This window comes from Paralichthys olivaceus, chromosome 2, assembly GCF_024713975.1.
Source record: "Paralichthys olivaceus isolate ysfri-2021 chromosome 2, ASM2471397v2, whole genome shotgun sequence".
NCBI classification, from domain to species: Eukaryota; Metazoa; Chordata; class Actinopteri; order Pleuronectiformes; family Paralichthyidae; genus Paralichthys; species Paralichthys olivaceus.
In genome coordinates this window covers 9,859,093-9,879,358 of record NC_091094.1, presented here as the reverse complement: position 1 = coordinate 9,879,358, position 20,266 = coordinate 9,859,093, and the positions used below count along the sequence as shown (strand labels likewise).

General features: G+C 40.3%; 3 protein-coding genes across 11 annotated transcripts in view; 2 read left to right on the top strand and 1 right to left on the bottom strand.

Moving 5' to 3' along the window:
• The first annotated feature begins 787 nt into the window (after positions 1 to 787).
• tespa1 (thymocyte expressed, positive selection associated 1) lies at positions 788 to 10,134 on the top strand. 4 transcript variants are annotated; one of them, XM_069534814.1, is made up of 13 exons: positions 1,913 to 2,231; positions 3,101 to 3,312; positions 3,610 to 3,652; positions 4,478 to 4,506; positions 4,688 to 4,741; positions 5,272 to 5,311; positions 5,670 to 5,720; positions 5,920 to 6,012; positions 6,507 to 6,715; positions 6,851 to 7,170; positions 7,537 to 7,965; positions 8,341 to 8,428; positions 8,892 to 10,134. In XM_069534814.1, the coding sequence occupies exons 2-13, from the start codon at positions 3,168 to 3,170 to the stop codon at positions 8,981 to 8,983; spliced, it is 1,593 nt and encodes a 530-aa protein (XP_069390915.1). In that variant the 5' UTR covers positions 1,913 to 2,231; positions 3,101 to 3,167; the 3' UTR covers positions 8,984 to 10,134. The 4 variants fall into 4 exon arrangements, with proteins under 4 accessions (XP_069390907.1, XP_069390915.1, XP_069390904.1 ...); XM_069534818.1 differs by having other exon boundaries at positions 2,104 to 2,231; positions 3,159 to 3,312; XM_069534806.1 differs by having other exon boundaries at positions 788 to 2,231; positions 3,159 to 3,312; positions 6,851 to 7,965.
• tarbp2 (TAR (HIV) RNA binding protein 2) lies at positions 9,250 to 15,586 on the bottom strand. 6 transcript variants are annotated; one of them, XM_020096837.2, is made up of 8 exons: positions 15,363 to 15,586; positions 14,401 to 14,510; positions 13,848 to 14,162; positions 13,576 to 13,645; positions 13,329 to 13,446; positions 12,797 to 12,942; positions 11,983 to 12,178; positions 9,250 to 11,096 (listed from the first exon to the last, which is right to left on the bottom strand). In XM_020096837.2, exons 3-8 carry the CDS (start codon positions 14,150 to 14,152, stop codon positions 10,939 to 10,941), a joined length of 993 nt encoding a protein of 330 aa, XP_019952396.1. In that variant the 5' UTR covers positions 14,153 to 14,162; positions 14,401 to 14,510; positions 15,363 to 15,586; the 3' UTR covers positions 9,250 to 10,938. The 6 variants fall into 6 exon arrangements, with proteins under 6 accessions (XP_019952396.1, XP_069390992.1, XP_069390997.1 ...); XM_069534891.1 differs by having other exon boundaries at positions 12,797 to 12,924; XM_069534896.1 differs by having other exon boundaries at positions 12,797 to 12,924; positions 14,401 to 14,515; positions 15,363 to 15,546.
• Positions 15,587 to 16,007: 421 nt separating this feature from the next.
• The window catches only part of igsf8 (immunoglobulin superfamily, member 8), a 53,904-nt gene continuing 49,645 nt past the window's right edge, over positions 16,008 to 20,266 (top strand). Inside the window, exon 1 of the mRNA XM_069534840.1 lies at positions 16,008 to 16,082. The gene's annotated coding sequence lies outside the window, so the exon portion shown is untranslated. The remainder of the gene's footprint in view (positions 16,083 to 20,266) is intronic.

The window sequence follows — 20,266 nt, the reverse complement described above, 5'->3', positions numbered from 1 at the left end:
GTTAAAAAGGCTTAAACCATATTACATTCAATTTTATTAGACTATTAAAAGAAGGCACATTATTGCATTTGAACTCATCATGAAATAACTTTTGGCGCCTTGTGACTGTGACACCGCACCGTCCCCGTTGATAAAACGAACGCACCCCTCTGGGAGCCACTTGTGAAGGATTGCTGCTCTCCTCCAATAGAAAAGGCTGTTTCTGCCGACGAATATCTACCAGCCAATGTGATTGGGCCAAAGGCGCTGAGTGGGGCGGCACTAAGCACGGTAGGTTGTGTCTCTGAGTATGATTGACGTTGGGTTATCTGTTTTCCGCCTTTAAGACGCCATGTGTCCCCGTGTCCGCATTAACAGCGATCGTAGCCCTCGATCCGTCTGTGGTGTCGTCTCATCCTCCGGCAGTGACACGATCCACAGGCTCGATTCCCGCTCGGCTCCCGGGGCCGAGGCAGGAGGAAGGCGTGCGGAGCGTTCAAGTCTTGCCTCCGTGGCCAGTGGCCACTCCCTGGTGGCGCCCTGTGGGTTGGGAAACAGCGAGGAGGCGGGAGGAGTGAGCCCGGGTGGAGGAGCAGGGACCCCATCACCCTCACACACTGGCTGCGGCCGCGCTGGGAGGAGAAAATGTCTCTCATGTGGGAGGGCTCCCGATCATCGGGACGTGTTAGGGGGCTGTCAGTGGAGCAGCACATGTGTCCATGTAAACAGGACGGAGGGTGGAGTCCATCCATCCCCCCCAGGCCTGCATCCACCCAACTGTGTGTGTGTGTGAGTGTGTGTGTGTGTGTGTGTGTGTGTCATCAGTGACATAGGAGTGTTAAATCTGTGTGTGCTCCACCTACATCTCATGTCTCACTCCTGCACAGTCAGGACCAACAGTGAGAAGATTCATTACACAGGGCTCTGATCTCAGTGTAGTTTGTGTACTAACACACATTTATTTATATTCTGTATATGTGACCCCTCTTTTTATTTGGCTTATCGGATTCAAAGGTCTAATGACATAAGGATTGTAATAAATGCAGTTTGTCAACATCCTTTAAGCACAGGGCAATTTTGTACTTTGTAATATTGGGCTTTATAAGTAAAAATTGACAAAGTAAAAGTTACAAAAATGGCTATGTAATATTAATGTAATCAAAAGTATAATACCTTATAATCAAAGTCAAACAAACAGCAGGCCTCATCAGGAAGGCTAGCCCTGCTCTTTTCTTTCTTTTTTCATCCAAATTCATATATATAACAAACAATAAGGAATATAATGAATCCTGATGACATCAACACAATATTTAAAAGACTGAGCCATTGGCAACAACAAACACAAACACACACAAAACAAAAAGAAACACAAAATTGAACACAAAAGTGGAATCTCAGTGCCTGTATACTTGCAGTGTATATATATATATATATATATATATATATATATATATATATATATATATATTTATATATAGGCATGTTTCAGTCATCAATATTTGAGATATTTTTTGAAAGCTTGTTTATAATCGGGGGGAAAGGAGTTGTTTGCTAAAACTGTAAGGATCAATAAACAAATACATGAAAAAATAAAGCAGAAATACAGAAGTTGCCTCTCTCATCATAAATATTTTTTCATTTATATATGTATTTTTTGTATGTCTCTATTTATTTCTAATTTTCATTTTTGCCCCTCATGAATAGACAGCAGTATGAGTAATTTAAGAATTTTTGTGCTTGAATTAAATGATAATTACACTCAAATTAAAATACTGCACATGGATACAATTGTGGTATTATAATTATTATCATTATTATTTTTTTTTTTAATTTGATTATTGTCATTATCATCATCATCATCATTATTATTAGTATTATTATTATTATTATTATTATTATTATCATGATTATTTGCAGTAGCGTGTTTCAGTCAGTGCAGGATGTGTCGCAGCTTGGCGCCACGCACAGAGACAGTTGAGATGAGGAGTCACTTCCTTCACTTCAGTCCGCTGCTCCTCACACTGCGTCTCCCTGCGATGAGCTGCGATGATTCAACCACGTATGAAGCTGCTCGTGGCTTCAGAGCAACTTGTGACGTGAACTCTTGATCGTGTGTCAGCCACTGAAAAGCTCCCGGGCTGGATGCACAGTTTCCGAGTTTTGCTGAAAACTGCAGAAAAGTTTCATACGAGTGAACCTGCTACAACAGGAAACCAGACACCAACACACAAGTGAAACCTGCGTCAGTGAAGGTAAAGCTGCTTTTCTTATTCCAACTTTTATTTAGATTTTCAGTGGAGAACATCTGAACACGATTCAACTAAAACCAACATCTGCAGTTACTACAACATGTTGTTTTATTTTGTAATTCTCATTTGGATTAGAATAATGGAAGTCTTGTGTATTGCAGTACTCAACACTTTTACTGAGATATTACTCTAAAGTTATATTTAAAATGATGTTATATTTCTCCTATGCAGTACTCAGGACATTTACCGAGATATTCAAGTTATATTTTAAATGATGTTGTGTTTATCCTTTGCAAGAACTGTATTTAAATGAATGTATCTGTCACGCTATGTATCTGTGGTCTGTCTTTTCCCTTCTTTACTGTAATTAAATTTACATAATCTAGCCACTACTATATATATCTTGTTTTATGTAACAGTACTGTATACTCTGTTAGTCATTCACCCTCAATACACAGTATATATGTTAAGTTTAGTCAGTTTTATTCTCAATATTCCCTTTACTTTTCACACATAAAATAATAAATAAACATAAATATAGGTTTATATTATGTTTAGTGACATCTGGTAAATCAATTTAACTCTGTTGGTGAAGGGCATCCATTGTAACATGTCTGTATAATTAGTTTTATTGTGTTTTATTAGTTGTTTAGTGATGTTTTGAAACTGCTGGTCCATGCAATGACATTAATCTGGCAATGGAGAGAAAGCTGTTCATCCAGCTTGTCAAATAAAAGTTAACTATTAATAATCCAACTTCAACGTCAGAATAAACAAAACACAAAATACTAGAATGGATGTCAGCGTAACAATTCGATTGTCTTTTCTAACCAAGCATCATCGATGAATATATTGTGTGTGTTTTATCTCAGGCTCGGCCCTTGTGTCCCAGCAGCTTCAGTCCCCCCCATGTTCCCCTGCTGTCTGTAGACTGAGGCGATGGACAGCCCGTCCTCCACAGTGAGGCGGCGAGCCTGGATCAACAGCAGCCGACGGTGGTCCACTCTGGAGGAACCGGACCCCGAGAGGCCGCTGTGCAGCCTCCCATCGGCCTCCATAACAGACGACGACGTGTTCTCTGATGGCAAGTACAAATCTTACAGTTTAGATTTCAAATGATTCATTGGGCTAATTTGTCACCAGTCTATCAACAATCTAATTTCTCCTATTACGGATGTAATAAAAGAAATTGCAGCAATGAAGAATCATACGATAGCATCATTTACAGGTTTAGCTAAAACATTCAGATGTCCCCATTTTTAATTCAAGATAATATGTCCAAAGTAATTAGAATAATTAGTAATAAAGAGACAAAAAGAACCTGCAGTTAATGAGGATTAGTCATGAAGCTAAGAATTGTATACGTGTCTGATTTCCACAGGATGCTTCACAGGAAAGATCGAGGACTGGCTGCTGGGTTGTGGGTGAGTCACTTCGCTCTGCTGGGTTGTTTTTTTCTTTTTGTGTAAAGTGAACGTTTATATATATATGAAATATGTTTTCATCTCAGTCTCTCGCAGCCTCTGAAGGACAAAGTGCAAGTTGCTGGAAACTGCCGTAACAAACAACAGCAAACGGAGATTGGAAACTCTCTGAGGTCACATGTTGTGCAGTTCTGTAGCCACACTACTTGTTTTCGCCCCAATGGCCTCAGATGACTGGTTTTAACGATTCCACTGGAAAAATAAACTTCTTTTATTTCTCAGAAAAACTTATGATCGAGCTGATTTACCTGAACTAGCAAGGCTGGCACACAGGCAGGTTGTTAAACTGCTGCTGACATTTCTCTCAGGATACAGATGCAAACATCTCAACCACTTCAGTCTTTCAGGTCTGCGGGGGTTCACCATAGAAAGTACCCAGCCTGCGCTCTTTGACCTTTTCAAACAATTCTAGTGGTTGTTATAAGAATCATATAACAAGAGGACATTATGCTTCTTTTTTCATATTATGAAATTGACCAAAGAAAGTAGGTCAGTAATTTATGGGATGTCTCATCTTTATCATTGTAAAGGAAGCTATAGTCAGTGAGATAAACCATTTGCAGTGTCAGCAACTAACTTGCTGTGTGATGGTTGCATCTGATAACAGCATGAACGCAGCAGATTGTTTGAAGGTGTTGACCATAGCTCTGCTTTGTGAACAGTACTACAAGAGGAAGTTGACAGACAGCCTGGAGAAAATAGAGTTCTCTTAAGCATGAACTGTAGATGGCATCACTAATATATGTGCATGTGTGTGTGTTACAGGTCAGAGAAAACCTGCCAGCTGAGTTTTGGTTAGTATGACCCGAAATAAGTAATTTACACATACATTTTTCGGATTTGTGTTGTAGTTAAAAGTATAAAATAAGTTAATTTAATCATGAATTTATATTCAGTTGAGTGGTTTAAACTACAAAAGTCTACTAATGCAATAACAGTTATTAGAAATCAATGGCTTTTATTTCCTCTCTGTAGAGTCTATGGTCAAAGCCAACAACTTTGATGATGACCTGAGTCTTGGTGCTGACGGTAAGTGCACACACTCACGCACACTATCAAAGCAGGAAATGTTCATAGAGGAAAATGAGGGGAGTGTCATGAATGGTTTTTATTCTCTGCTTTTGTTTGCTGAGTTTGTAATAGCTGACGTAGACAAAGACACATATCAGCTGTTCTATCTAATGGATCGTCAGGTGCACAGCGTTACCGTACCTCCCAGAGGGAGAGGAGGAGATAAATGCCTCAAAAGTTCATCTTACTAAGATTTCTGCTTTTTAATATAACATGTTGCTACACACTTAAAGCCACATCAGGGAACCACTCTGTTATTACATTTTTTTCTTAACATTAAAATAAAATATTTGGTATAGAAGTGTAAAAAGCTTTATTTTAATTTCACTGCACATTTAACTTAAATATATCTTTAGTTAAGTCTATTTAAATGTACATTTCACCACATTAACCCACCCATCACAGTCAGGCACATATTTGAGGGGTTTGTAAATTAACCGTTCACACAGATGCATATCAACATAGTCCTCCTTTACTCTTGGTTTCAGCCTCAGTGTTAAATGGTGGAGAAATTCCATGTGAAGCTGGGTGAGTAGCATCTGTAATGTTACTGAATTAGTGAATATAAGTTAACAATAGTCCATGTTACTTTGATCAATATATTGGCAGATGCCACTCTGTATTTTTGAACCTTGTGTCTTATTTTCTGCACGAGAACACAGTTCATTCAGAGGATCAACGAAGTGTTGATGTTTCTAATGCTTCAGTCAGATCTTGAAACAAGTCCCCTCACAGATGTTTTTAGTTTGTTACACCCCTGCTCACTGAGGCTGTTTCTACTGAAGTGATTCAAAAGTGTGAAGGACATAACGTTCATTTGACAGTTAATGCTAGTGTGAAATGAACTGTTGTTAACGTTGTTCCTTTTCCGACTCTGAACGAGAAGTCCAGCACAGCACCCTACCCCGAAACAACGAGGAGGCAGACTCACCAGCAGGTCTGTGACCAAGATCATTCAGCTGCACAGCTATCAACATGTTTTCACAGGCTTTTTTTCTTTTTCTATTTTCACTTTGGAGATGAATTAAAAACTACAGTGAGGCCTTGTATCTTCCATAGCTACACATTTTGCATTATAATTAGTGAAATTTGAAGATCATATATGTGATGTAACTTTTCACATTTCTTGCCAACAGCAAACCTGGATTACTGCTGCCGTCATTTCCCTTGGGGCAGAGCATGGCCTCCAGCTGTCCCTCCTCCTCTTACACGTGCAAAACGACATCAAGGTGAGACTGCAACACTTTCAGAGGCCTCTTTATTCTGCAGGTCAGCAGGCTGATAACCAGGCTGCTGAACCACCTGCGCGACCAGTCGCAACTTTCCAAATCACTTTTCCTCTTTAACATTTTTGGCTTTTACCTGAATGATAGGATGGATCTATTCCCATTTTTAAAGCAAGATTTCTTGGTGGAATGATGTGGTATGAGTCAGGGAAGAACTCATTAAAGTTTGGGGCAAATCCAGGAATATCTTTTCACTTTCTTTAACATTGCAATATATTGTGTTTTGTTTTTGCATTTTCACCGTTTCCCAGGGAATAAATAAATTGATCTTAAAGAATAGAATCAGGGACATTTAGGGAACTGGTATCTATGAGTGTGTGAGATTCAATATCCGGGGGCCATTCTGGTTATGTAAAGCACTTTGCGGCTTTTTTTTATTAATGCTCTACATGCTTGAACACAACATTCCCTCCCCCTTTCTCTCGTACACACATTAGTGTATCCGAGGTCCTGAATATGTGTTCGGAAGATGCAGAGGAGACATTGTATGAGTTGGGTTTTGGCAACGATGAGCCACAGGCCCCGGTGCGCATCCCTCCTCGTTTCTTCACCTTCCCCTCTCAAGCTCAGGGCATCAGCTTCCGCCTCTTCCTGGACTCGCAGCTGCGGCGGATACGAGAGGAGGACCCCGGCCTCTCTCTAGCTAGTAAGACTGTGGATTTATTGAATCACTCTGCCATAGGTCATCTTTGTGACCTGTATGATGTGATATGGTATGTGTGATCAGGTGACATAATTCTGGGATAAACCAGATGATATCTGTATTGTATTCTTTCCCCAGGTCGTTTCAGACAAGTCCAAGCGCTCACAGCGATGGCCAACGCTTTCTACTCCCTCTACTCCCACGTGTCCCGAACCCCTCTCCAGAAACTGGTCCCGCCAGAGTTAAGCCTCTCGTCTCCTATGGAGAAGCTCGACCGCTTCAGGAGCAGCATTCGCAGTGAGCCGCGCTCTCCGGTGGAGAGGCTGAAGGACACCGTCTCCAAGATGTGCCTCTACACGGGCTCCCCCCGAGGCTCAGACTCCACCTCACCGCAGCCGTCACCCAGGAAAAGGTCCAGCCTCCCTGATGTTGTGGATATGGTCCTGGTGAACACCAAGGTGGGGGTGCCCAAGAAACTGGATATGGAGGAACACAACAGGAGTAGTTCAGCTGTGGATGTTGGGCTCGTCACAGATGATGATGGATCCTGTAGCAACGGAAAAATTGACACAGACATTCTTAGAAATAAAATCCATCGTAAGGAGATGCACAGCAGTAAACAAACAGATAATACTGAAGCTGATGAAAACATCGTCCAACCAGCAGACGATGACAGAAAAACATCTCTAGAAACTGAGGTAGAAACAGATCATCAGTGTCTTTCACCTCAGGCGGGGCAGGACTCACATTTTACTCAAAGTGACACAAAGACTGACGAGATAAAGACAGTTTCCATGGTTACAAATGATCTAATCTGCCCGCAGATAGCCGAGAGCGTACACCAGGCACCTTTCTGCTGTCAACAGACACACTGTCTGGAAACGAACACTGGGACAGAAGACACTGATAAAGCACATGAACCCAACAAACAAGCCCCTACCTCCGATCCTGGTGAGGACTCATCACACACAGAGGTCGGACTGGTGGATGCATCCAGCTCACTTCCTGTCCTGGCCCCTAACGGCAGCCATACACATTACTCTATCTCTGTGACCGGCTGGGAGGGGGACGGTCCATCCTGCTGCTCCTTGAACGCACCAGATTCCTGTCCTGCTTCAAATGTCTTGCCTGTCCAGACGCGTGAGGGGTCGTTAAACGACGGGAAAACTCAGTACCTGAACCCCCCGACACATCAGAGCCTGAGGATATTCTCCAACAATGTGAAACAGGTTAACTCGTTTGAGCTGGAGGAGGTACGTGTTGACATTCTGACATGTTCAGTCATAACTTTATTATCACATGAGTTGCCTCATATTGTCCCAACACTGTCAACACAGTGCATGTTATTGCTCCACAATATTTTTTATTAATTCCATTTATTTTCTCTTAAGTTCTCAGAATGATTGTGATTGGTAATTTGTCAAACAAGCAAAGCACGATAAACACACGTAATTCATTCCTCAGGAAAACTGTGAAAATGTTGAAAAACGTCCAGTGTTTTAAAAATGTTAAGGATCTTCCCCCTGATCTGAATGTTCAGCTCCATTTAGATTTGCTTCACATTGTTATCTCTATTTTAAATAGTCAAATCAGACACACAGTATACAATGTACGCTTTGTGTCAATAGGTGCACAGTGCAGGGGAGGAAGAAGTTGGACAGTCAAATACTACAAGAACTACAAACTCACCATTGTCCACTAAAGGGCAGCACAAAGGTAGAGTGCATTCATGTTTTATTCGTGTGTGGGACATCTTTTACATGTTGCTTTGGTACGCTGTGGTCAGGTTTTACAGGAATATGACTTATCATCGAACAAACTGCAGCAAAAATAATATTACTGACAGCGTTTTGAAGGGAAGTAACACGTGGTCAGTTTGTGCCTTAACAGCTACTGTGCAGCACTTCGTCAAAGCAAGTGGATGTTTGTAGAAATGCACAACACATTTCTGCATGAAACTTCTTAATAAACTTGAACATTTCACTTTGGAGAAGAGTTAAAATTTTTACAGATATATGTAGAAAAATGTGTTTGAGCATGAACATGAATTTATGATGAAAGGTTTCAGACTGAGATATACAGCTCACTGCGAACATACTGAACGCCCCTCCCTTCATTCAGGTGGGACCGTAGCCTCGTCTGTGCAGTGTCAGCTGACTGTGTTTGTGTCCTCGTCTAGGTGAAGTGGTCCGGGGCGACAGCTTGCAGTCAGACAGCAGCGGTTACGTAGATGAAGAAGTCAGTCCCTCATCGGACCGACATGCCAGATGACATAAAACACAGAACTCCATCGTTCAATCTTCACACATTTGCACTGAGGATTTGGATTTTTTACATCTCATGAGCTTTCAGAGGATCTACACTGAAGAAATCAAGTCAAGTTTATCAAAAGTTTTTCCCAGTGCTCGTCCTCAATACAATTATTGTAAATGACTAAACATAAAGTCGATGAAAGACTGTGTGGATCATCATATTTGAGCGGTAATAATTCAATCTGTTATTAAAGCGTGACGAATATATTACACCATAACAGTCAATTTCACATGGAGCTCACAATTTATTTAATTTAACTTTTCAATTTTACTATGACAAAAAATCTGTCTCAAATTTAATGTCAGCACAATAAAATTCACCATAACCAGCAGATAACTTTACTTATTTCAGTAATCAGAAAAACAATATGCAGATCTGCTGTTTGAGACAAAATGAGGTCAGTGTTGCATCAAACACGCTGCACTTGAACATGTTCAGCCTGCATCTGTGCAAAGGACATTATCTTTTCAACTAGTGCAAACTGTTTCAACTCTTTTCAATGCTTATTTCAGCCGAGTGCAAGGAATTGTATTGACAGATTAGCTACTGCAGTAACAAAGGTGGTAATGAGAGTTTACACCAAGATGCAGGTGTCAACAGTCTTTTTAAATAATGTCACAGGAATCAGTCACATTGACGGAAAAAAGAGAAAAATCATCACGGGTACGAATTTGAAAGAATAAAAACAATAGTTAATTCAAATCTTTGGAATGAGATAATAATAATTGTCTGATCTACGATTCTAAAAATCCAATGTTAGGTTTCTATTGATTATGAGAACAATTCCTTATCACACAACTCACAGTTGTTTAAGCTCTTTGATTTACACAGAAATTGATTTAAATTGGTTTGAATGCAAAAATTCAGGTTAATAGAGAAACTGGGACATTTTTGTCATAATCACATCTTGTGTCATCTTGTTTTACTCCAAAATGTACAAATCTGTGAGTGACTGAACCAATAAGTAGATTTTAAATTATGCCCACTGTTTTCTTTTGTAGTGTTGTCATGATCACAGAGAGATTTCCTAAAATGCTCTGATAGCCATTGGTGTACATCTTCAAAGGAATTCTACACGTGGGAAATCAATAATAAATGTTATCACTCAAGCTCACTGCTCTGTCCTCTTAATTCTACAACAGTAAATACTTGAGTGTAACATAATTAGAGAGGGTTAATTTCAAATAAACCCAACGAGTTCAAAATATGTGTCGGATACTGAGTTTTAAAAACGACAGGAGAAGTACGTCACAAACTCAGATCCTTCACGCCAAATATTCAGAACATCACAGCGACAAACTGTTTGAGTTTCAGGGAATCAAATTAACAAAGACAAAAAAAAACATTTTGCAAGATCCAACACGCTCAAGTGTAAAGGGGCCAGTCTTTAAAATAATTATCCTCTGATATTTATTCAGCAGAGTCTCTTTCTCCATGTTTCAGTGGCATGGCTGTCAAAATATTAAGTCCATCCATGAGATCGGCGATTCCATTGTCCAATTTCTGTTTCTGTTGCACCAGGATTCGTCTCCAGTTTTTTGGCAAAAGCACCATTTAAAATTCCAGATAAAGACTTTTTGTAGTGAGATTCGAGGGAAACACTGCTTTGTGTGGAAGACAAGCAAAAATGTAAGTGACTGAAAAGGAATTTTAAAATAATTTGCAAGAAGAGGAGTGTTCGTGAATTTTTGGGCAACTTAATGTTCGCTTGCGACAATTAGAAATCAAAGTGGCCAAATCGGGCTCCAGGGTTTAAACTTGGGGACAGAAAAAGTTTATTTTTTCCAAATCTGAGGTAATTCTCGGTTTTTGAACTCATCACAAAAGTTTCCTCCGTCGTCCAAAGTGGAAATTCATCCTGGAAATGTGCAGTTTTGCGAGTTCAAGTCTGTGAGGAGGAAGGTGACTTGACATCACTTCCCTCCAGCCATGATTTTGAGGTACTGCAGTGCATTGTGGGCTGCGTTGGCACGAGCGGCATCTGTGCTCGGGGCGAAGCCGTGGCACACTGTGATTGGTTGCGTGGACAGCTCCACGAGACACTGGCACAAGCCGCTCAGACTGGGCTCCTCTGAAACGAGAGAGAACAAGGATGTTGGAAAACATTGAGACAGATATCTTCCTGCTTCTTTAGACAACAATGTGTATTTTCTCTCAGCAAAGATGTGTTATTAGTACAGTGTAATGGACACTATACGTACAGGAGTATATTATAGATGTAAGAGTAATATGATACAAACTGCTATAACAGCAGAATATAAGTATATGAAAAAGCAATAAATATCCTGGTTAATAATTATAATGATAACGATAATTATACATTTGTATACCACATAGTATTTAGCTACAAATACTTGTTATTATCTTATCAATCTGTTATTTTAATATTTTTATTGTTTCTGTGGAATGTAAAGTAATGATAGATTTAAAACCAGGAAATAGTTCGTATTTATACTGAATAAAAATGAAATGCATTTATTTTTGATTAATAGATTAATGATATGAAAGTGTAAGAGTGTTTACTTCAGATTTATATTAGGGTGCTGGTTTCTCCTGCACAAACATTTTAATAAAATAAAAATTGAATTAGTTAAATTATTGTGCACCTGCATGAAACTGTGACACGTAGGTGATGCAGCTGCATCATATCTGATGTGAGTTAAAGTAACCACACGGTTTTTTTACATGTAATTTGTGGAATGCTGCCACCACAATGTACCCATGATGCTGTGCAACTCTTAGTTTGTGCAGGTGTTAAAAACCAGAGGTGAAGATTCAATTCATATTTAAATGAACTGAAATGCATTTCTTCATGCGTTTAGCTGTAGAGTATTGTCGGTTATGTCCATTCAACATCTAACTCCTCTTTAACTCAACTTCACTGCAGTCTAACTGTGGTGCTCCACAGACGTGAATGGAACTGTCATTTCTTTGAATGCTGCAGTTAGTGAACTCACCCAGATCCAAGTAACTGACGTCAAAGCGCTGTTCCACAGACAGGTCACTCAGTAAGGAGCAGAAGTTGGAGTCGGAGGGCATTCCCAGAGGGTGGCTGCGGAGCTGGAGGATCTTCTCTCCAGCAGAGTTACGCAGAGAGTCCCATGTGCAGCTGAAGCTTTTACTTTTACCCGACTCAACTCTGTTCCCAATGTGCTGTGTGTGCAGGAGAGAGGACATTTAGAGCAGTTCATTCACTTTTATTATCTGCCAGCAAGACTTAAGAGTACGAAAAGGGGTAATGGGCTGTCAGGTGAATATCGGAAAGACAAACAACCGAATGTAACTGACATTATTAGCCACTATGTAATGATAATAGAATATCTGCTACTTGTGGGTTTGAATGAGTTTATTGCAACAAACTAACCAGATAAGAATAATAGCAATTTTTATAGAGAAGTTGTATCATAAATAAATGCAGAGTCAGGATGGGCCTTCTTATCAGTTCAAACACATGCAGCAGGATGAGGCTTCCAGATGTCAAGTCAGGATGAACTGCCTATGCACAATTAAATGTGTGTGCAATTGATAGTAGCACACGTCAGTTCATCATAGGACAAACCAATTCTCACACATTAGACATATTATACTTTTTCTTTTCTTTTTCTGGTATTTGTTTTTTATTCAATTCATATTTTTCAATTTTTTAAATATTTACTAAACTTAAAGAAGTATGTTGCATGTTACTTATTATTACCTACTGATGCCTATTTTTGACTCTTGCTGTTGTAATATTGCAAATTTCCCCATTGTGGGAGAATGTTTGTTTCTCACCACAGTGAATGTATCTTCTTCCGCGTCTGCCTCGTTGCTGGTCCTCAGGTCGACCGGAACATCGTGTATACGCGACAACATCTTAGCTGCTGCGTTTCTCTTGGCTAGTTTTTTTGAGGTTCCACTTCCTGGAGATGAACAGGAAACTGTGGGTCATGTTGAACAAGTATGACCACAGCTGGTCTGACTTTATCATTCGCAGAGTAAGCTGGTATATCTTGTTAAATGGGACATTAATATTACTGTCTATCACTGATACAGTAAAGGGTGCCACAGAGAAATCAATGCTCTTGCTATTTCAGTGTAAAGAGTCACTAAAGGTCAGAAACTTTTCAACACCCGTGAAGAAGGCAGGACGTGTGATTGTTTTCAATCCAAATTAACTGTTTCTTATCAGTATCATTTCATGGGTAGAATGAGCAAATGTATCACTGACGGACAAATTCATGATGTTAACATGTATGAGACAGAACAAATACTCATGCACACAAACGTACACACACTTTCACTGAATGAACATTCTGCATTTTACCGATTTCCACAAATCTCTCGACTCTGCAGGTCATGGTGAACTCTTTTCGATGTGCAGGACCAGACTCCTGAGTGACCGTGTACTCTGGTAAACGCCATCCTTTCTGCACCACCAGCTCCTGACAGAGAAGAACATGCACAAATGTTGAATCACAAAATAAAAAAGAAACTAAAAGGCATGTAACTGAAAACTACTGTGACACAAACTGAAAAAATTGTGATGAAACAAGGACAAATGAATGAATCACCTGCAGAGCCCCCACAGGGTTACATTCAGACTGCTGAGAACTGCCTGAGGTCTTCATCTCTGACGGGCAGCTGCACAGAAGATGAGATAAAACCACACCACAATAAGTAATTAAGCCACACAGACCTCAATAATCACTTCACCTAAATGGTATATGTATCATTTTAACTGCAGAGCCAGTGCAAATAAATAAAAACTAATAAATAAATAGGAATGTACGTTACAATATGAGATACTTTATTATGGTTGAAGGGGGAAACTGAATAAACCGACCTGTCTCCATCAGTCGACACGTCAACCCCAATAAAACTGTCTACTCCAACACCAACGCCGGTGGGACCTTCGAGATCTCCTTTGAGCATCTTCAGAGCAGCCTCGGCTGCTTTGTGCTTGGCTGCCTTCTTGCTGGGCCCTTGGCCGGTGCAGCTGATCTCTCCAACGGAGACGCGGAAAGTGAAGTTGGGCTGGTGGGCCTGTCCCTCGGCCTTCAGCAGGTCATACACTGGGGTCTTGCCTATCCGCGTTCCATACTCCTGCAGCAGACTGATCGGCGTCTTTCCGGGATTCACAGCCAGCATTTGCTCAATACTGAATGGAATGGAACATAAAGCATGAGATGGACTGTTGACTACAGCATTATTGTCTTTCACTCAAGATAAAAATGTATGCACTCACTACACTCGCCTAAATTACACAAGTGTCTATCTATAAACAGAATGGACTGATTGGACCATATTTAAATTGCACTTTTCCAGCCTTATCAATGACAAAAATTGCTTTGCAGTACAAGTTGCATTCACCCATTCACATACATTTTCTATCTTACCCATTCACATACTGTCAGTACAGCCATCAGCTGCAATTTGGTCACACAAATCCAGAAAACCTCACTATGGAGTTGAACCATTCTCCAATCCAGCTGGTTTCAGACATGCACTAAACTCCAGGGAACAAATAACCACAATCTGTAATTCCACATCTACTTTGTATTGAGGCAAGAGAACTTTCAACATCGGATATAAAACTAAACATGTCCACTTGGCTGATGATACACATTATCACCATTGCTTTGAACGGTCACGGCCTTACTATGCAACGTGTCGAGATAATGTATGTTGTGGTTTGGGCATTACGCAAATATAAAATTGAATGTAATCTTAAATTAGGAGGCTTTCTAAATGAATGATTACATAAACAAAAGTACATATATGTGAAGAAACAACCCTACAAGGATAACTTTAACTTGTATTTATTTAAAATGTAGTGTACAATAATTAATATGAGCACAATGGTTTATATATAAATGTACCAGAGTTAGTCTTTCTAATAAACATCTGACAATGCAGGATGCAACAGTTTGTGCAGTGTGCACGAACATCTGCACCGTAGAACACAATGTAAAGGCAGTACAGACCAATAATCAATAATCAGGGCAGTTAATTGCTGAAGATACTGCTACAGGTTATTAATAAGAACTATAGATGTCTAATAGCACTTTTAAGTCTATCTGGATTCAGTAATTAAGTCATTAGATAGTAATCAACAGGTCCATGGGATCAATAATCATTTATCAACAGGGCTAGTGTCCACGGTTACACTCGCTCGTATGTGGCACCGTGTTTAAGGTCTAACTATGAAAATCTGTAGTGACTGTGTGCAGGTATGTTTGGTAAAGTCAACAACAACAGCAGTAACAGTAGTTTAACAGTGGAACCAGTTCAGAAAACAGCCTGGTGTAAAACATGTGATGCTCAGTGCTACGTTAGCTTAGCATGTGTGCAGCTTCACCTGGAGCACCCGGAGTTATTCTTCCAGCTGTCCGGTGCTGTCTCGTCGTTCATTCCCTATTTCACGCAGACGGTGCCGGTCGGTTTTGGATCCGCGAATCCCCCCAAAACAGGACGGACGCCCCGCTTCTCATCAGACGGTGTTTCCACGGGCAGGAGACATGTGAAAGGCAGAAGAGGCGCCCTCCGCTCCGACACAACAATGTGACGTAGCGCGCCTCCGGGCGGAAGTCCAGCTCCCATTGGTCAGAAGGAGCTGTGGGTGACTTCGATTTGCACACCGGGAGGCACCGAGGAGGAGGAGGAGGAGCGGGTACGATTGTTTCTTCTCAATAGAAACAGGTGAATATTCTGGTGGGGGGGGGGGGCACTAAACATTAATATATAAAACTAGTAAATGAAAAGTAGAAGTTTTTAAACACATGAACAAGGAGGAAGTAGAGAATTCTCTGTTAAAGCAAAGTGTATGTACGAAACAAACTAAGCTAGTTACCGTTAGCTTCTTAACGTTAAATATGGTGCCGAGGAAATGTATTTAAGTTAGTGCAGGATTTGTTGTATAATCAAAACGAACCAACAAACATCATTCATCAGTGTAACATAGTACTATCATTATCATTATTATATTTATTTATTTTTCATCTAATTAAAGTTGTGAATCTGCTGCTGGGAAACAACACCGGATGGAAAAGTGCAACAAAATGGAAGAATTCAAGTCGCAGTGAGTAAATGTTATTTAATAAGCTGATATTGTTTTTAACTCGTTTTAACTCTTGACCTGTGTGTAATGTTTTATTACTTTTAATTATAATTATAGGCTGCAGCATTTAAAAAGAAAAGACACATGGGCCCACTCTTTTCTTTTCTTTCTCTCACTTTATTAATCACAGTTCAAATCATACAGGATGTGTAGAAAACTCAAATGAAATGAAACATCCGTCAAATAACATACAATGAAAGAAGTTTATTATCTAAAAAGAGTAGAAGAATGAAATATCCAAATACGACAAATCAGGTCAAAGACTTCCATCCAGGGTCACAGGAAATAATTCTTCAAGCTCACTTTGTTGTGTTTGCTTAATGTCTAAAGTTTGGGGAGGAATTTATGGATGTAAGGTTTTCCAATTATAATCATAAGGATAATTGTTCCCCGATGTGAGTTGTTCATCTGTTATGAATACAAAGGACCAGAAGAGGGCGACAGTCAGTCACTGATGTGACTGAATGATAAACCTCTCTGTCCCATGATGCTTTGAGCTCCTGGGTTTTCTGGCACCTGTCTCCAACACAGACCATTCATGGACCCAGGTATGTTGCAGTGGCTCAACTTAAAGAGCAACACCTCAGTTACCCATTTAAAGACAATATTTAAATGTGCTTTACGCGGGAACCTCTTGCTGTTAAACATACACAAATGTATTTAAAAGTAAAAAGTCCCTGGTCTAAGCAACATGCGTTTACAAGTCAGTGGTGGTGCAGAGCAGCATAAAAACAATGACATAGAGAAGAAAGTAAAACCAATGTCAATAGATAACATGGTGAAAAGACAACAGTCATATCCAGTCAAGTCAAATTGTATTTATATAGCATGTTTAAAACAATCACCAAAGTGCTGTCAGGCTTAAAATAAAAAATGTATATAAGAAACAGAGAAATTCAAAAGCAATAAAATGTGAAACATCATAAATAATTGAGAATTGCAAAGCAACAGATTAAATCAAGGTCTCAAATTCAACTTGAGTTGAAAGCCAATGAGAAGAACTTGTTTTTAAGTAATGTAACTTTGATTTAAATGTTTCTAGGCTCTAAGCGGTTAAGATATGAAAATCTAAGGTGAGATGAGGAGCAGCCTCTGTAAAGGTCCGTCCACCTGATCTGACCAAACTTTCATCTCACGCGTGTGTTTTTTGTTTAGAAGGGTGCAACATTTGCGTTTTACTATAATTCAGGCCAGCAAAAAGTGATGGCAATGAAATCAATGATAAAATAATAATAACTAATTCTAATTTGTGTCTAGTTTCTCTGTTCAGTTTGAATTCTTTTCCCTGCTGAATACTCAGAGCATCATGCTCACGCTTTTAATCTTTTTGACCCTAAATTTCAGAACCTTCTGCCCAAACTAACGTAGCAGCACTTCCATTAAATTTCACTACATTTTCCACCTTTCCATCATTTCATTTATTGCTGCGGCTGGACAATTAATCCCGTGATGGTTTCCTCATAAACCCCTCCTGGCCGCTGTTGAAACAGAACTTGAGCTCTAATGGCTTCATTTGCTGGCATCCGTCTGTCAGTGTAGAGACGCACGTTTTGCCAAATGCAACACAAAAGTGAATTCGGCCATGACAATGAGTAAAGTTGTCTCCCATTTGAACTCCCAAACCTACAATCAAAGCACGGTGATTTATCTGACATCAGAGAATACCACTCCTACTCATAATTCATACCCTCAGCGATAATTTGCCTTGTTTTCCGGGCCTTCGTTTGTCGGTAGAAGGCCCTAATTTATTGACCTATAACGTGATAGTGTAAGTGTTTTTATTGAGCTAGTGGTTAAATCACTGAGTGAGTGGGATCAGTAGCGAATTCTGTAGCTGCGACAATATACTTCATCCAAAATGTATGCACACATCCACAAACACACTTTCCGCTTTCCCTGTCTTGGCCTGGCGCATTAGTATGTGTGGTTCTTCGCTTGCCAAAATCATCAGTAGATATCTTCAGGCATGGCGCTGTATGAATGCTCTTTTTCCCTCCTTCCACAATATGATGTGTTTCCTTTTTTGTGTGTGTTTTGATCCCTCTCTTGCGGCCAAGCTGCGCTGTGGTGAGGCGCGGGTTCGAGTGGCGCTCCTGTGTTATTTTTGGCAGCAGCAGTGGTTGGTGGCTGTTGAGGAGAGAGGAGACAGAAGGGGGGATAGCGTGAAGCCCAAAACCGAGGCTGTTTAAGGGATTTCTGTCTGAAGGAATTGCTTTGTAATGATCAGAGACTTCATATGGATGTGTGTGCTCTCAAGCATGAACTGTCACACACACACACGCACACAGAAGACGCTCTGGCACTGTGCATTTCTACATTTAACACTTCACAAACACCTCATATACATGTTCTCATTCACAGGCTTCACACTCAGAGTCACCAAATAGCACATCATATGAAATGCATACTTTTTTACATCCATATATGATGAAACCTGCATTTGACTTACAAACTTAACCATTTGTCTTTATTTGTTTTTTTTAACAACTAGTCTCTTCTCGTCACATGGGAACTATTTCTTGTTTGTCACCCGCTTTGTCAGAGCTCTCTCTCCTCGGTGGGAGTCAGTGGGAGACATGCTCAGGCAACACGCAGTGTCAGACATTCACGCTCCTCCCTCTGTGCGTCTGAAAACACCATTTGAAAAACATTTTCTCCGACTCTATTCTTGGCCACAGATCAAGAGAGCATTATTACTCTACTTTATTTATTTATATATTGTGGCGGCAGTGTGTGTGAATGTATGCGTGCATGTATGTACTGTGTGTGTGTGTGTGTGTGTGTGTGTGTGTGTGTGATGGATGTGTAATTGTGTATGTATGTGAGTAAACCCACAAAGATATTTCAATTTCTTCAGAATATTAAATAAACATGCAGCAGCAGCAGCAGCTTCAGTGAAGCGCTGCCTGCCAGTGGGTTTTGGGTTGGATGGGTGGCGGTGCTGGTGGTGAAGGGGGGAGAGGGGGTTTGTGGCCGTGGCTCTGGGGGGGTGAGGCAGCTCATGGTCAGGGCCCCCGCCGGACACACTGGCGCCTCTCGCTGGAGGACTTCTGAACCACCACACTCCTCCACCAAAACCCTGCCAACCCTGGCTCCTGCTCCCGCTTCCAATCCACATCATTCTCTTTCTGCATTCTGACTCTCTCTCTCTCTTTCTCTCTCTCATTCAGTTGATCCGAATCCAGATTCATTTGCTGTTTGGCTGTCGTCTCTTTTCTCACTTACCGCTGTACTTTTAATGGCAGGTCTCTCTGATTGTGTCTCTACCTTTTTCTCCTGAGGGTTTTGTGTTTTTACACATCCACCCATCCTCCTCTGCACTGTCTCTGCTTAAATCCCCACATTTTAAATGTTCCAAGGAAGTATTTAGTGGCTTAAGAAAAAAAAAAGCAAACAAGAATGGTTTGGGCTGTATGTCAGTCAGAATACCATCAAGATCGTAAGCATTTTGAAAAAGGAAAGAACAGTTTATGGGTGTTCTAGATATTTGTAAGAGTATTAGGTTATAATGAGCCATCAATTTTCTAAGTGTTTTTCCAACCAGCTCCAAGAGATATGGGGCTTTTCCTCTTGTCAATGTAAAAAACTTTCCGCTGAGGTCAAAACCAAGTAAACCATACCTCCTTTAATATATGAGCTTTAACAGTAGATCTCCTTAAATGATCCTGAATTTGAAATCTGTGTGTAAAATGAATCATTTGTTATAATTAGACATATTTCTTAATACTGCATGATGAGAAATACTTAAATACTACTCAAGTCCTACTTTACGCAGGCAAATATGGCTTTAAACAAATCTACTGTACCTACTGCTGAGCATAATTGAATTATGGATGTCAAACTTCTTAAGTAGAGTGGATATGTCTTTAAGTGTCACACTTGCAATTTTGTTAACTAAATTCTCCCCTGGAAGCAATTTGTCATCCGGAGGCCATTAAATGGGGAGGATATTATCTTTTTAAAGGGGCACAGAGTCACCCACAACTCTCCCACAGTTCCTATAAACAAAATGGCCTCATTTAGTGGTACATTTGGTGCATTGGGCAGCAAGGGAGGACTCCCTTTTAAACTTTAAAGGCGGCTCTCAGGCTCGGATAGGCTGCGACATTTGTGCGATTAGAGCTGGAAATGTGAGAGGCGCTCCA

Excerpts from the sequence above, each read along its gene's own strand:
- tespa1 (XM_069534806.1), top strand. The coding sequence starts at position 3,168 with ATGGACAGCCCGTCCTCCACAGTGAGGCGGCGAGCCTGGATCAACAGC. Across the intron at positions 3,653-4,477 it reads GACTGGCTGCTGGGTTGTGG|GTCAGAGAAAACCTGCCAGC; the intron begins GTGAGTCACTTC and ends TGTGTGTTACAG. Across the intron at positions 4,507-4,687 it reads AACCTGCCAGCTGAGTTTTG|AGTCTATGGTCAAAGCCAAC; the intron begins GTTAGTATGACC and ends TCCTCTCTGTAG.
- tarbp2 (XM_020096835.2), bottom strand. The coding sequence starts at position 15,415 with ATGAACGACGAGACAGCACCGGACAGCTGGAAGAATAACTCCGGGTGC. Across the intron at positions 12,179-12,796 it reads AAGAAGATACATTCACTGTG|CACATTGGGAACAGAGTTGA; the intron begins GTGAGAAACAAA and ends CTGCACACACAG. Across the intron at positions 11,097-11,982 it reads CGTCAGTTACTTGGATCTGG|AGGAGCCCAGTCTGAGCGGC; the intron begins GTGAGTTCACTA and ends CTCTCGTTTCAG.